The 17,088-nt window shown below is 46.7% G+C and overlaps 1 protein-coding gene across 2 annotated transcripts in view; it reads right to left on the reverse strand.

Annotated features, from left to right (window-relative positions):
• The window catches only part of NCAPD3 (non-SMC condensin II complex subunit D3), a 121,004-nt gene that overhangs the window by 21,055 nt on the left and 82,861 nt on the right, over positions 1-17,088 (reverse strand). For both annotated transcript variants that reach the window (XM_038753646.1, XM_038753645.1), the window contains 2 exons: positions 14,146-14,384; positions 10,006-10,085 (listed from right to left, as the gene is read on the reverse strand). In XM_038753646.1, coding sequence (XP_038609574.1) covers positions 10,006-10,085; positions 14,146-14,384 — 319 coding nt within the window. The remainder of the gene's footprint in view (positions 1-10,005; positions 10,086-14,145; positions 14,385-17,088) is intronic.

Consider the following 17,088-nt stretch of genomic DNA (forward strand, 5'->3'; position numbering starts at 1 on the left):
CCAGCACCGATCCCGTGGCCTGCGCGATATGTAAGGATTTATGGTTCGACTCTGTCAAATGGCTTGAAAACAATAGAGAGAACTGCTTTTGTCACAGAAGGGGGAATAGTTCTATTTTACGGTAGGACACTACATCAATAAACCCCACTAACTATAAAAGAAACCATTAGCTTTTTCTACCTCCCTTTCTCCCCCAGAGAAATTAACATTGTCATAAGAAGGGTCGTTATTCGGAAGGGTGACACCCTTCCCCTGGAGGGGAAAGACAGCAAGTGGTTAAACTTTCCTCTCCATCCAAACTGCAACCACACTGAAGCAGCAGCGTGGCTCAGTGGAAAGAGCCGGGGCTTTGGAGTCAGAGGTCACGGGTTCAAATCCCGGCTCCGCCACTTGTCAGCCGTGTGACTCTGGGCAAGTCACTTCGCTTCCCTGGGCCTCAGTTCCCTCATCTGTAAAATGGGGATGAAGACTGTGAGCCCCCCGTGGGACAACCTGATCACCTTGTAACCTCCCTAGCGCTTAGAACAGTGCTTTGCACGTAGTAAGCGCTTAATAAATGCTATCATTATTATTACTCAACCTATCCTGCCTGCCTAGACTGTGAGCCCACTGTTGGGTAGGGACCGTCTCTATATGCTGCCAACTTGTACTTCCCAAGCGCGTAGTACAGTGCTCTGCACACAGTAAGCGCTCAATAAATACGACTGATTGATTGATTACAGTATCAGCCTGCTTGCTGACCTCCCAGCCTCCTGTCTCTCCCCACTCCAGTCCATACTTCACTCTGCTGCCCGGATCATTTTCCTACAAAGACATTCAGGACACGTCAGCCCGCTACTCAAAGAACTCCAGTGGCTGCCCATCCACCTCCACGCCGAACAAGAACTCCTAACCAGTGTCATGCTCCGCTACGAAAACCCAAATCCAGATTTCCAAACCAGCCCTACGGAGCCTCACAAAAGAGCGGAAGTTTATACGCTTCCATTTTTAGCTCGTTTCAAATTTCCCAACGGGAAAAGTTGGGCAGGCCAACCTGATGCAGGGACCGACCGAGTAAAGACAGCGGGAAATCTAAATCCCCCACTGGAAGCGGGTTATTGAGTTCTGAAAAGCAGTGTGGCTGAGGTGCTGCACTGACTCCATCTAGTGAAATAAAAAGAAAATATTTCACAGAGTCTTGCGCTCCTTGGCCTGCTGCAACCGTTTTCTTTCTTTTTCCTTTACGGTTTTTGTTACAGGCTTATCGTGCTAGAGACTGTATTAACTGTGGGTGCCCTCAAGGTTCACTTTTGAGTCCCCCTTCTATTCTCCATCTACAGCCACTCCTTTGGAGAACTCATTTGCTCCTCTGGCTTCAACTACCACCCCTCTGAGGATGATAACCCAAATCTACAGCTCCAGCCCTGCTCCCTCTTCCCCTCTGCAGTCTCGCATTTCCTCTTGCCTTCAAGACATCTCTACTTGGATGTCCTCCCATCACCTCAAGCTTAACGTGTCTAAAACAGAACCTCCCCTTGTCTTTCCTATTGCTGTAGACGGCACCACAATCCTTCCTGTCTCACAAGCCCAAAACCTTGGCGTTATCCTTGACTCCTCTCTCTCACTCAACGCACATATTCAAGCCATCGCTAAATCCTGTCGGTCCCCTCTTCGCAACATCGCTAAAATCGGCCCTTTCCTCTCCATCCAAACTGCTACTACACTATTAGTCGCTCAGTCTATCCGGCCTGGATTACAGTATCAGCCTCCTGGCTCTCCCCGCTCCAGTCCATACTTCACTCTGCTGCCCGGATCATTTTTCTACATTTTTCATTTTTCATGGCATGTCAGCCCGCTACTCAAAACGCTCCAGTGGCTGCCCATCCACCTCCACGTCGAACGAGAACTCCTCACCACTGGTTTTAAAGCACTCCAGCAGCACCTCGGCCCCTCCTGCCTCATCTCGCTACTCTCCTTCTACAACCCAGCTCGCACGCTTCCCTCCTGTAATGCTAACCTTCTCACTGTACCTCAGTCTTGCCTCTCTCGCCGCCGACCTTTCATTCATTCATTCAACCGTATTCATTCATTCATTCAATCGTATTTATTGACCTATTTATTGACTTGGACCTCTAGCCCAAGTCCTGTTTCTGGCCTGAAACGCCCTCCCTCTTCAATTCCGATAGACTGTCCGCGCTTCCAAAGGCACATCTCCTCCAAGAAGCATTCCCAGACTAAGCCCAGGCCCCGTTTTCCTCTTCTCCCACCCCCTTCCGCATCACCCTTTTTTGCTCCCCTTGTTCCTTCCCCCCTCCCAATCCCACAGCACTTATGGAAGCAGCGTGAGCTAAAGAGCACAGGCTTGAGAGTCAGATGTTGCGGGTTCTAATCCCCGCTCCGCCATTTGTCCGCTGTGCGACTTCGGGCAAGTCACTAAACTTCTCTGGGCCTCAGTTACCTCATCTGTAAAATGGGGATTAAGACTTGTGAGCCCCACGTGGGACAACCTGATTACCTTGTATCTACCCCAGGGCTTAGAACAGTGCTTGGCACAAAGTATGTGCCTTTTCCTCTCCTCCTCCCCATCCCCCCCGCCCTACCTCCTTCCCCTCCCCACAGCACTTGTATATATATTTGTACAGATCTATCACTCTATTTATTTTACTTGTGCATATTTACTATTCTAGTAATTTTGTTAACGATGTGCATATAGCTTTATTTCTATTTATTCCGATGACTTGCCACCTGTCCACATGTTTTATTTTGGTGTCTGTCTCCCCCTTCTAGACTGTGAGCCCATTGTTGGGTAGGGACCGTCTCTATACGCTGCCGACTTGTACTTCCCAAGCGCTTAGTACAGTGCTCTGCACACAGTAAGCGTTCAATAAATACGATTGAATGAATGAATGAATGGTGGGTAGGGACCGTCTCTATACGCTGCCAACTTGTACTTCCCAAGCGCTTAGTACAGTGCTCTGCACACAGTAAACACTCAATAAATACGATTGAATGAATGAATGAATGAATGGTGGGTAGGGACCGTCTCTGTTGCTGACCTGTACTTCCCAAGCGCTTAGTACAGTGCTCTGCACACAGTAAACACTCAATAAATACGATTGAATGAATGAATGAATGGTGGGTAGGGACCGTCTCTATATGTTGCAGACTCGTACTTCCCAAGCACTTAGTACAGTGCTCTGCACACAGTAAGCGCTCAATAAATATGATTGAATGAATGAATGTGCTTAACAAATACCATCATTATTATTACACATCTGTCATGTATTTATTTGTATTGGTGTCTGTCTCCCCTCCTCTAGGCTGCAAGCGTGTTGTGGGAAGGGAATGTGTCTGTTTATTGGTGTACTGTTCTCTCCCAAGCACTTAACACAGTGTTCTGCACATAGTAAGTGCTCATTAAATAAGACTGAATGAATGAATGCTACGATAGATACCCACTAATCAAGTTGGACCCAGTCCATGTCCAACTTTTCGATGTGACTTAGGGACAGTCCAGTCACCGTTCATTCAATCATATTTACCGAGCGCTTACTGTGTGCAGAGCACTGTACTAAGCGCTTGGGAAGTACAAGTCGGCAACGCATAGAGACGGTCCCTACCCAACAACGGGCTCACAGTCACCGGTCACACAGGGGCCTCAAGCCTAAAGAAAATCAGGGTTGGCCTAGGATACATGGCACCCATTCTACCTCTCCTGCTTTCTCCTTTCTTTTGGTTTTCATGGCCTGTGGGGGGGGATTTTGAGTACATCCGCTGCAGGAGGATGCTGTTCTTCTAACCTGGGACTACAGGAAAAGTTTGGATTATGAAGGGCAATTCGCCTACTCCTCTAAGAGGCAGGCAAGGCAGGCTTAAACCAGGATTTGGATGGACGCAGAGGGCTTCCAGCTGGTTTCTGGAAGGAGCGGGAAGGCAGAGAAGAGAAAGAAGTGGTGTCAACGTCAGCAGTCAGGGAGCTACTTCACTGAAATTCAGTGTAGAAGAGAAACTTTAAAAACAGCCTTAATTTGTGGATGCCTTTACTGTATTCAGACTACTGGGAATTTCCATATGCACGGTTGCAATAAAGTAAATCCATTAGTGTGTCGCCTGAGCAAAGGAGAAAGGAATCTTCTGTCCAGAAATGTAGCCTTTCCCTGGTTCTGGTGACGGCATTTCCTAAACCCCGGTCGAGGTACACAATAGCACAGCTAAACTAGAGTATCAGTCTCCAACCTCTCCATTCTGTACTACTCTGCTGTTAGGCCAATCGTTCGAAAACGTCATTCAGCACAACTCTTTCCCCTCCGTTACCTCGCTGCAACCAGCAGAAACTCCCCATCCACTGGCCTTAAGCCACTTTGTCAGTTCTCCTTCCCTCTTCACTCTCCCATCTCTGACTACAACCCCGTTCACACTCTTCACTCCTCCCAGGCTAACATCCTCAGAGTTCCTTGTCCTTGACTTTTCCACCTCATCTTCAAAGCCCACCTGAAAAGCCACCATCTCCAATTAAGCTGCCCCTTCCCACAGCTCCTTAACACTTACGTTTATACATCTGCACCTCTCTCGATGCACCGAAAATTGAGAAAATTCCAGCTGTTGGTTACAGTGGTATCAGCCCATTTTGATGAGGGGACCCAAAGCGTGACCAAAGCCGTACTTTACCTGTTTCCAAAACAACCCATCTCCCTGTCCTTGAAACCCACAACCTTGGGGCCATCCTCAACTTTTCCCTGTTCCTTTAGCTCTCACATCCAAACAACAACTGCAAAATCCTGCAGCTTTTCTTCCATTCTCTCACCCAGATCTATCCCTTCTTCTCCCTGCAAAACACCACCACCCTTGTTAAAGCATTCAGCATTTCACAGCCTATTCTCTCGGCCTCCTTGCCTCGCCCCTCTCCCCTTTATTCTCGCTGCCTGAACCATCTTCCTGAAATGTTGCTCAGCAACAATCAAATTTACGGAGCACCTACTCTATGTACAGCGCTATACTAAGCGCTTGGGGGAGTTGGCAGGGACATTCCCTGCCCACGAGTTTATAGGCTGGAGGGATGGCATTTGCTAAGCACTTGCTATGTGCCAGGCACTGGATTGAGCCCTGGGGTCGATACAGGGTAATCAGGTTGGACAAAGTTCTCATTCCACCTGAGGCACCCCATTTTACAGAAGAGGTAACTGAGGTGCAGAGAAGTTTAGTGTTGCATTCAAGGCTCCCTCTACCCACCACTCCCCGGCTCATTTTCTAACTGGGCACCACTCTCCCGTTGCTCACCTCTGATCCCTTGCTCTTGTTGTCAGCCTGAAACTCCGCACCCCTACCTTCAAAGCCCTCATAAAATCTCACTCCTTCCATCAATTCTTCCAATAAATTGCCACGCCTCTAAGGCAGATCAACCCATGAACCACTTTTAACACACCTGCATTTAATTACACGCCTCCTCTGCATTACATGCACGGGTGTGCAATATTGTATATTTAATGATTTATTCTGATTCCGATTTTGCAGATATTTTTTCCATCTCCCCCATTAAATGATAAGATCCTTGTGGACACTGATCTTGGCTTGAGCTTGGCTTCTGTTGGTGCTCAATAAATATCGCTCTTAGTACCAGTGCCACTGAATGCCTTGCAAGTGATCTCTTCTAAAACACTATTTAGGGAGCAGGACTCAGCCAGATAGAAAAGTTAGGAAATTGAGATTTCTGGTCAGTTGGAAATTCTGCTCTCTGGGCTGCTTTGTGCTGGGCTTTATCTGAGGATTGCAAGTGAAATCTAATAGCAGGGTGCCTGCCTTCCTAACATGGTCCAATTGCCAATTACTCGGGGGGAAAAGCGCTGGAATGCTTAATGTTGTATTTTTGGCTTTCGAGAGTGTAAATTAGAGCATTAACCTTATATTAACAATCTGTTGCGTGTGAACAGTTCTCTCAGAATTACATCCAGAACTGAAGGGCTTCCAAGAAACTGAGGAGCAAAATATCTGTGGCCGTGAACTCTAAAATCAGTTGGACCTGTTTCGATAATGATATTTTTCTAGCTAATTGTGTTTTGCAGAGATTTTCCCCACCATTTTGGCCACTTCTGCCAGGGCATTCAACCATCCGTGTTCTAGTGGCTAACTACTGCTGTATCAAAAAACCCACTCTGAGCTTCTACTACCCGATTCCTGGTTTCAAGTAGTCACAAATCGCTTCTCACCCTCATGGAAGTGAACGACTAAAGCCAAGTACGGTACGGATAGGGTAAGGATTAACAATTAGCAAAGCGCCCATAGTCAAGAGGGTCAGCCTCATCCATCCTTCTGTAAGCTGGAGCATGGGGTTTTAATCACACCACCCCACTCCCTCCATCCCTTTGTTTTTCCTCATTTGTCTAGACCACTCACTCCAATTACTAGTTACTAATGACACTTCCATCTTTCCAATCCGTATCGATACCTCTCTCACAATCCTTCTCTCCTTATCCATAATAATAATAATGTTGGTATTCGTTAAACGCTGACTATGTGCCAGGCACTGTTCTAAGCGCCGGGGTAGATACAAGGTAATCAGGTTGTCCCACATGGGGCTCAGTCTTCACCCCCATTTTACAGATGAGGGAACTGAGGCACTGATTCTTGGGGATTTCACTATTTCCCGCTTCCTCTCACTCATCGGTTCCGCCGACCTCTTGCTCCACCCACTCACCAACCTGGACGTAAGCTCAGTCTCCAGTCGCTGTACGATCTCTAACCTCGTTAACTCTGCAATCTCATTTTCCTGCCCGAATCTCCTCACTTGCCTTCTTCCCCCACACCGCAAAGCTGTCCTGTTCAAGTTCACCCTCAACTGCTTTAATTATGGCCTCCGCTACACCCAGAACCAATACTTCTCCATCCTTAATGACCCTCACATCCACTGCCCAAGTCAGCTGTTGCAGACATTTAACTCCCTCCTCAAACCCCCTGCCTCCCCATCTAATAATAATAATAATAATTGTGGTATTTGTTTAGCGCTTACTATGTGCCAGGCACCAAGCCCTGGGATGGATACGGGATAATCAGGGTGGATCCAGTCCCTGTTCCACCCAGGGCTCCCAGTCGTCATCCCCATTTTACAGATAAGGTAACTGAGGCCTAGAGAAGTAAAGTGACTTGCCCAAGGTCGCCTATCAAACAAGTGGCAGAGCCCGGATTAAAACCTACGGCCTTGTGATTCCCAGGCCCGTGCTCTCTCCACTAGGCCACAACAATGACCTGGCCACATACTTTAGTGAGAAAATGAAACCACCATGTGTAATCTCCTCAAATCTCCCTTGTTCCTCTCCAGTCAATCAATCAATAGTATTTATTGAGCGCTTACTGTGTGCAGAGCACTGTACTAAGCGCTTGGGAAGTACAAGTTGGCAACAGGTCCCTCCCCTCCTCCTGCCCCCTCAGCGTGGCTCAGCGGAAAGAGCCCGGGCTTTGGAGTCAGAGGCCGTGGGTTCAAATCCAGGCCCCGCCACTTGTCAGCTGCGTGACCTTGGGCAAGTCACTTAACTTCTCTGGGCCTCAGTTCCCTCACCTGTAAAATGGGGATGAAGACTGTGAGCCCCATGTGGGACAACCTGACTACCTTGTATCTACCCCAGCGCTTAGAACAGTGCTTGGCACATAGTAAGCACTTAAATACCAACATTATTATTATTACCACCATCTTTCCCAGCAGTATCTCGAGAATATTTCCCACCTCCCCTCAAAATTGACTCACTTTCCCCTGTGCTTCCGACCCGATTGCTTGGCACCTTATCGAAACACTTGCCCCATCCTGTCTTCCCTCCGTGACCGCCGTCTTTAACCACTCACTTTCCAATGGCTCCTTCCCCACTGCTTTGTTGCAAGATGGCAGCGATGGCAGCCAGGCTGTGAAAGGTAGCAGTGATGGTGCCGGATCATTTTTCTAAAAAAAAGAATTAGCCCATGCTTCCCCACTCAAGAACCTCCAATGACTGCCAATCCACGATGGCATCAAATAGAAACTCCTTACCACTGGCTCTCTCTGAGGATTTTATGATTTTTTCTGATTCCAATTTTGCAGGTATTTTTTCCATCTCCCCCATTAAATGATAAGATCCTTGTGGACAGTAATCCTGGCTTGAGCTTGGCTTCTGTTGGTGCTCAATAAATATCACTCTTCGTACCAGTACCACTGAATGCCTTGAAAGTGATCTCTTCTGAAACACTATTTAGGGAGCAGGACTCAGCCAAATAGAAAAGTTAGGAAGTTGAGCCAATTGGCTCAATTACCACTGGCTCTAAAATACTCAATCACCTTGCCCCCTCCTATTGCACCTCCCTGATTTCCTATTAAAACACAGCACATTTTCTTCGCTCCTCTAACACCAACCTACTCACTGTGCCTTGATTTTGTCTATTTCGCCGCCCACTCTTGGCCTTCCTCCTGCCTCTGGCCTGGAACTTACTCCCCCTTCATATCTGACAGACCATCACTCTCCCCACCTTCAAAGCCTTATTAAAATTACATCTTCTTCAAGAGGCCTTCCCTAAGTCCTCATTTCCCCTACTCCCTCTCCCTTCTGCATCATCCTTGCACATGGATTTGTAAGCTTTATTCACCCCACCTTCAGCCCCACATCGCTTATGCACATATCTCTAATTAATTTTAATATCTGTCTCCCCCCCGAGACTGTAAGCTCCTCGTGGGCAAGGAACCCATCTATCGAGTCTGTTGTGTTGTACTCCCCAAGCGATTAGTACTGTTTTCTGCACACAGTAAGCCTTCAATAAATACAATTGATTACCTCTCACCCTCTAATTGTGGAAGTCCCTCACAGTCTGGAAGAGGGGAGACAGACAAAACAAAACAAGCAGACAGGTATCAATACAAATAGAATTACAGATATATAAACATGGTTAATGAAATGAATAGAATGATGAATATGTACACATATACAAGAGTTTTGAGGGGTGGGGGGTAGAGCAGAGGGAGGGAGTCGGGGTGATGGGGAGGGGAGGAGGAGCATAGGAAAAGGGAGACTCAGTCTGGCAAGGCCGACTCTTTTGCTCCATTGTAGACAACACCGCTAGCCTCCCTGACACACAAGCTCAAAACCTCAGCTCACCCCTCTCAGTCTACCCTCGTGCTCAATCTGCCACCAAATATTGTCGGCTCTTCCTTCACAACATCTCCAGAACCCGCCCTTTCCTCTCCATCCAAATTGCAACCACAAGTGATCCAAGCACCCATCTTGAAAAAGGCTAAACTAAAAAAATTTGGTTATTTCTTCTAGTAAAGTTCACTGCAATATATATGTGTATATGTTTGCATGTATTTATTACTCTATTATTTATTTTATTTGTACATATTTATTCTATTTATTTTATTTTGTTAATATGCTTTGTTTTGTTCTCTGCCTCCCCCTTCTAGACTGTGAGCCCACTGTCGGGTAGGGACCGTCTCTATATGTTGCCAACTTGTACTTCCCAAGCGCTGAGTACAGTGCTCTGCACACAGTAAGCGCTCAATAAATATGACTGAATGAATGAATTGCACTCAGTGAGGGTCCGGTAAATACTAAGAGCATTTCTTACATTTTCTTCTCATATAATATATGAGAAGCACTCTTCACCTGTATATATGTATATATGCTTGTACATATTTATTACTCTATTTATTTATTTATTTATTTTACTTGTACATATCTATTCGATTTATTTTGTTCGTATGTTTGGTTTTGTTCTCTGTCTCCCCCTTTTAGACTGTGAGCCCACTGTTGGGTAGGGACGGTCTCTCTATGTTGCCAACCCGTACTTCCCAAGCGCTTAGTACAGTGCTCTGCACATAGTAAGCACTCAATAAATACGATTGATGATGATGATGATGATATAATGCTCAAACTCCTGTGCAATTCTGCCAAACTGAAGATGGGTGGACTTTTATCTTTAATGCTTAATTAGTTGGAAAGGAAGGAGATTCAGCTCATATCTGAATTTAGCCGTAGCAGAGTGTCGTGGGTAACCTGAGAGGAGCAAATACTTTACCTGGCAATGTCTGGGTCGACATCCACCAGACAGCTGACGAATCTAAAGAAGAGTGATCCCTTCCACTTCACAAATTCCTCCTAAAGGAAGAGACAAAGCAGCAAATTTCAAGTCGAGCCAAAACGTCAGAATCTTGACATCTGATCAGCCACGGGAAAACATTTCTGTGTTTGTGGTTTATCTGTGGCAAGTACCCTATCAGTTGTATTCTTTTAGAGCGGGATCTCATCCCAACAACCTACGAACGGACCGATCTCCGCATCAAACAAAGCCTCCTTAGCACTCAATCGGCTCTCCTTCGCCAATCTTACCTTACTGATTTCTTACTGCAACCAAAGCTGGACACTTCATTCCTCTAATGCCAACTTACTCTCTGTTCCTTGACCTCATCTCTCCTGCCGCTGACCCCTTGTCCAGACCCACCTTCTAGCCTGGAATTCCTTCCTCCTTAATATCCCAACAGACCACCTTTCCCACCTTCCTGGCCCTCCTAAAATCACATCTCCTCCAAGAGGCCTTCCCTAAGCTCTCATTTCCCCTATTTTAACTCCTCTACTATGCACATATATTTCTAGACTGTGAGCCCGCTGTTGGGTAGGGGCCGTCTCTATATGTTGCCAACTTGTACTTCCCAAGTGCTTAGTACAGTGCTCTGCACACAGTAAGCGCTCAATAAATACGATTGAATGAATGAATATATGTGTCTCCACAGACACTTGGCATTCACCCCACTCCCAGCAATAGAGTACTTAGGTACGTATTCTTAGACTATGCCATTTTCCATTATCATTAATTTATTTTAGTGTCCGACAAGCACTTAGTATTGTGCTCTGCACACAGTGAGCCTTCATTAAATACTACCAGTTAATTGACGGATTGGCCTCCCCTTGTAGATTGCATGCTCCCTGTGGACAGGGATTAGGTCTACCCACTTTATTGGATTTTTCCAAGGACTCTGCAAATGGAAAGTGCTTAACAAACACCACTGTTTAACTGACTGATGACTGAACCCACCTTTATTTTGAATAATGCTTGTTTGCACTCAAGTTTTTTTGCTGCAAGATGGCAAGGACTGCTGAACTTTGTTTAGTTCAGTCTATCAACCAATCAATCGCATTTATTGAGCGCTTACTGTGTGCAGAGCACTGCACTAAGCGCTTGGGAAGTACAAGTTGGCAACATATAGAGACGGTCCCTACCCAACAGTGGGCTCACATGATGAGAAGCTGCCTGGCCTAGTGGAAAGACTATGCGTCTGGGAGTCAGAGCACCTGGATTCTCATCACAGATTTGCCAATTTTTTTTGTAATGGCATTTATTAAGCGCTTACTACGTGCAAAGCACTGTTCTAAGCGTTGGGGAGGTTACAAGGTGATCAGGTTGTCCCACGGGGGGCTCACAGTCTTAATCCCCATTTGAAAGATGAGGTAACTGAGGTACAGAGAAGTTAAGTGACTTGCCCAAATCAATCAATCAATCAATCGTATTTATTGAGAGCTTACTGTGTGCAGAGCACTGTAGTAAGCGTTTGGGAAGTACAAGTTGGCAACATATAGAGACAGTCCCTACCCAACAGTGGGCTCACAGTCTAGAAGCTGACAATTGGCCGAGCCGGGATTTGAACCCGTGACCTCTGACTCCAAAGCCCGTGCTCTCGCCACTGAGCCACGCTGCTTCTCAGCTGCGTCTGCTGTGTGACCTTGGGAAAGTCACTGAACTTCTCAGTGACTCAGTTTCCTCATCTGCAAAATGGGGATTCGAAGACTGCTCTCCCTCCAACTTAGCCTGTGAGCCCCATGTGGGACAGGCACTTGTACATACCCTAGCACTTACCACGCTAAGTTAAGTGCTGAAATTGTTAAGTTGTTAATTGCTAACATGTTAAGTGCTTAACATACATACAGAAAGCACTTAAATACCACCAGAGAGAAGATGGACTTGAACGTGCATCCACCCCAGTATTTTGACACGTAATAAGCCCTGAAATACCATAATCAAAACCATCATCATTGCAGCCCTAAGGATGGCTCCAGATTGGCACGTGAGGATACTGACTGACAGCTGCTGCATGGGGGTACTGATTCTTTTTCGTTTTTTTGCTACGGATTTATAGCTCAGATTTTTAAATCTCCTATTTTAAATAGGAACAAGTGAAACTTAAAAAAGGAAATCTTTGATTTGAAAAAAAATAGGCCAGAAAAAAACACCCCACCTCTCACACGTGTGTGTGTGTCTGTGTGTGTACACCACACACATATATATATCCCCCCAATCCACCAGTTTTTAATGTTACTGGGGTTGAGAATAAAAAACTGCCACTCCAGGAAGCCCGCTCACCCTTCAGTCTTGCTTAAAGACCCCCAACGTGGGCGATCGGGAGCAAGATTCCTCCCTTCCATGCTGCCGGCTCCTAACCAGCGAGGCCTGCTCCGAAGCCCCCGACCGACGGGACCCGTTCTGAGCCGTCCCAGGGAAGGAGCCAAGGAAGAGAACAGCCTTGGGGGAACGAAACAAGTTGACGGCCACGTGTCCGTGGTCTCCAAACCCCTGAATCCAGTCGAGCTAACTCGCTCAGAACCCGTGCTTCCTCCTGGGTGTCAGGCAGGGGCCTCAATCCCGTCGTTTCTTGCGGCAACTAGGGAGGAAGGCCGGAGGCGGAGGCAGCAGGCCATTTCTACAACATGTAGGGGGATTATTGGGGATTGCTGGGCACTGAGCCACGAGTAGCCTAAAATTATTCCTCAGTTCCTGACTGCTTTTTGGATTTTATTTTGCATTTATCCCTGTCCTCGTCTTCTATGCTGTTCCTGTGCTCTTACTGTTTTATCTCAACTTACGTGACAGTCCCCGGTCTCCTCTCTCCCTTTATTTTTGGACCGTGAGCCCGTTTAGGGCCAGGGACCGTGTCTAATTCTCACGGGGATATTTTTTTCCTTCAGTATACTGTTTTGCACACACAAATGCCTACTGCCACTACTACTGGGGAGGAGGTCTGTAATTAGGTGTGGTCCTATCTGGAACGGGCTCCGAAGTGGTACCGGGGGCGTACGACTGCCAAAATATTATCTTTGGCTGCAAAGAGGGTGATCCTTCGGGATTCGGGTCAAAAACAAATTCTCCAAAAACAGATCTGCCCTGGGCAGATTCAGCCAAGGTGAAATTAAATAAACCTCCTACAACCCCACAGTCTGTGGCGCTCAGATTCCCATGACGGAGAGCTAATGAGTAAGTCTTTACGGCATTCTCTGATGGGGAGTCAAATGCTAGTGGATCCTGGAAGAATTCAGCTAGGCAACGGGAAGGGAGGACAACCTTCTGTTGCCTCCTAATTTCCAACGTCAAAATAGCGAACGAAGAAATAACAACGTGGGCATACGGAGAGGGACAGGAATAAATGCTCCAGTGCTTTGGAGTCAAACTAGCAATACCCATGAATAAAACTAACGTGTCCAGTCACTCTTAAAATGTACAACCCTAGAGAGCAGGAATCAGCTCTTAGTCGGTTAACACAAATGCCTACCAGAGAAGCAGCGTGGCTTCGTGGAAAGAGCCCGGGCTCGGGAGGCAGAGGTCGCGGGTTCGAATCCCGGCTCCACACTTGCCAGCTGTGTGACCTTGGGCCGGTCACTCAACTCCTCTGTGCCTCAGCCACCTCATCCGTAAAATGGGGATGAAAGGGGTGAGCCCCACATGGGACAACCTGTATCTACTCCAGCGCTCAGATCAGTGCTTGGCACATAGTAAGCGCTTAACGAATACCAGAATTTTTATGATTGTTATTATTACCAATAACGATAATGACTGTGGCATTTGTTACGCGCTTACTAGGTGCCAAGCACTGGGATAGCTACAAGGTAATCAGCACACACACAAACAGGTACTTATAAAATGCTCTGAATGTTAACAGACTTGTAAGCAAAATCTCAAGGAGAGGGTCAATATGGAAATCGCCGCCGGTTAGCCATGCTACAAAACCTCAACCCCATGACGTGGCGTTAAAAAGGAACGCGCATTCTAGGAAGCGGTTGCAAGCTTTCTCAAGTGTAAGCCAACATTAGCATTATTTATTTCTGCTCCAGGGAGAGAGCTGCAGAGAGGGCCCGCTTTTATCTCCGTTATTCACCGGACGTCTCCACGTACCTGCAAGAGATTGGTTAACAGGATGAGGGTCTGCTTGCGGATGAACGGGCTGGGGTCCCTCAGGCATACGGAGATATTGGGAATGTAGCGATCCGCCATGACGGTGTAGCGGATACACAGGTCACACAAGACAATCATGACGTTGTTACGGATAGCCACTTCCTGGCACACTTCCAGCTCCCGGACTAAAGCGGGAATACACTTCTTGGCAAGGTCCTCGTGCTGTAAGCACAGTTTTCCTGGAAAATGACGAGAATTGAGACCGTGAGTGATGTATTATCCAACCGCGACATTTCGCCTCCTTTGTATCTCCCGTTAAACTTCTCGTTCTGAGCGAAAAGCAGCACACGGTCCAACGTTAAGCCATCGGTTAAGAAATAAAAAGAAATCAACCAGACACACCTATATTAAAGACCAAAAGCTCCAGATTATCTTAAGGAAAGGTAAATTCTCAGAGGGGTTTTATGACATAATACTACAAAGAAGAGTTCTTTGGACCATAGGTGATAAAATGATCTTCCTTTCTCATATCGTCACGTCAGAGCAGCCTTGCATTTCACATTTTCTCCAGAGAAGGTGGAAGGACCCCGGGGGCGGGAGCCAGAGGTCATGGGTTCTAATCCCGGCTCTGCCGCTTGTCAGCTGTGTGACTTTGGGCAAGTCACTTCACTTCTCTGGGCCTCAGTTCCCTCATCCGGAAAATGGGGATGAAAGACTGTGAGCCCCACGTGGGACAACCTGATGACCTTGTAGCCCCCCCAGTGCTTAGAATAGTGCTCGGCACATAGTAAGCGCTTAACAAATACCATGATTATTATTATTATTACAGGATCACAGACTCATGGAGCTGAAAATGAAGGTCTGACTAGATTAGGAATTTCAGAATGCCAATCTTACCGTGGTTGTTTTAGTGTCCTTATTGGCACCTAGTTTCTGCTGAGTGAAGGGGAATGAATGTGGCTCTCAATAATACTCCCCATATTAGAGTGTGAGTCATATAGGCCCTGATTATCTTTTTATCCACCCCAGTGCTTAGAACAGTGCTTGGCACATAGAAAGCGCTTAACAAAAACCACAGCTACTAATAACGTCTGTGCCCTCCGCAAGAAGGGGACAGACCAGTTGATAGATCTTCATAGGCCGGTAATTGTTTTGTACAGGTTGGCAAGAATCCACATTTAAAAGAAAAATGAATATCCAGAGCACCCGCCAGGCACAATAAAAAGGTAATGAAAGTTCACCAAACAGAGCTTTGGAAAGCAGTAAACAAATCAACCGCTGGTGATGAGTTTTTTTCCACTAGGCCTTGCTGCTTCTCATTTCAAAATAAACTTCAAGCTCTAAAAGCCCGTGATCCCCGACTTTTTCGACGAGACCTAAACACCGGCTGTTTTCAAGTCAGAAGAGTTCTTCTCACGGCAAAAATCTAAGAGTATTGCCCACTCACCTCTTTTGCCCATATAGACCGCAGAGCTGAGTTCCCAGCCTGCCGTAACTTCTAAAAAACCCAGAAGGACTTCAGCAAGCATAAACTCAAGATTAAAGACACCAAAGCTTCATTATGGCTAGACCAGGAACTGTAAAATGGGCATGTGGGGAAAGGCAAGAAATTTTTTGTGTGGTATATGTTAAGTGCTAACTATGTGCCAAGAACTTTTCTAGGCATTACGCTAGATACGAGGTAATTGGGTCAGCCAAAATCAATCGGTTGTATTTACTGAGCACTGCACTATGCACTTGGGAGATTACAATATAAAAAAGAGTTGAGACACATTCCCTGCCCACACTGAGCTTACAGTCTAAAGGGGGAGACAGACATTAATAATAAATGAATTAATTACACTTAGCTACATAAGTGCTGTGGGGACGAGGGAGAGGGTGAATAAAGGGTGCGAAGGTGACGCGGAAGGGAGCGGGAGAAGGGGAAGTGAGGGCTTAGTCGGGGAAGACCTTGTGCTTTTAATATGATTTTAAAGGTGGAGACAGTGACGGTCTGTCGGATATGAAGAGGGAGGGCGTTCTAGGCTCGAGGCAGGACACGGGGAAGAGTTTGGCGGCAGAATAGATGAGATTGTGGTGCAGTGAGTAGATCTGCATTAGAGGAGTGAAGTGTGTAGGATGCTTAGTAGAAGCAAAGCAGCAAGATAAGACAGGAGGGGTGATGATGACTGAGTGTTTTAAAGCCAACGGTAGGAAGTTTCTGTTTAATGTGGAGGTAGTAACGTGGGGCATAATCCCTCACCCACATGAAGCTCAATGTCTAAGAGGGAGGAGGGGGGACGGATATTTCATCTCCGCTTTACGATTCCCAAATCTACACCTCCAGCCCTGACCTCTCTCCTCCCTTGCAATCCTGCATTTCCTCCTGCCTTCGAGACACATCTGCTTGGATGTCCCGCCGACTTCTCAAATTAAACGTGTCCGAAACTGAACTCCTTATCTTCCCACCGAAACCCTGTCCCCTCCCCTGTCTTTCCCGTCGCCGTAGACAACACCACTATCCTCCCGACTTCACAAACCTGTAACCTTGGCATTGTCCTTGACTCATCTCTCATTCCATCATCAATCGTATTTATTGAGCGCTTACTATGTGCAGAGCACTGTACTAAGCGCTTGGGAAGTACAAATTGGCAACATCTAGAGACAGTCCCTACCCAACAGTGGGCTCACAGCCACCCACATATTCAATCTGTCGCCAAATCCTGTCGGTTCTACCTTCACAACACCGCCAACGTCCACCCTTTCCTTTCCATTTGAACTGCTTCCACGCTAATCCAAGCACTTAATCCTATCACACATCAACTACTGCATGTCCTTTCGGCCTCATGTCTCTACCCACTCCAGTCCAAACTTCGTGAATCGTTTATCAACAGAAACGTTCAGTTTATGTCTCCCCAGTCCTCAAGAACCTCCAATGGCTGCTTATCCACCACTGCATCAAAG

The sequence above is a fragment of the Tachyglossus aculeatus genome, chromosome 11, assembly GCF_015852505.1.
Source record: "Tachyglossus aculeatus isolate mTacAcu1 chromosome 11, mTacAcu1.pri, whole genome shotgun sequence".
In the NCBI taxonomy this organism is placed as follows: domain Eukaryota; kingdom Metazoa; phylum Chordata; class Mammalia; order Monotremata; family Tachyglossidae; genus Tachyglossus; species Tachyglossus aculeatus.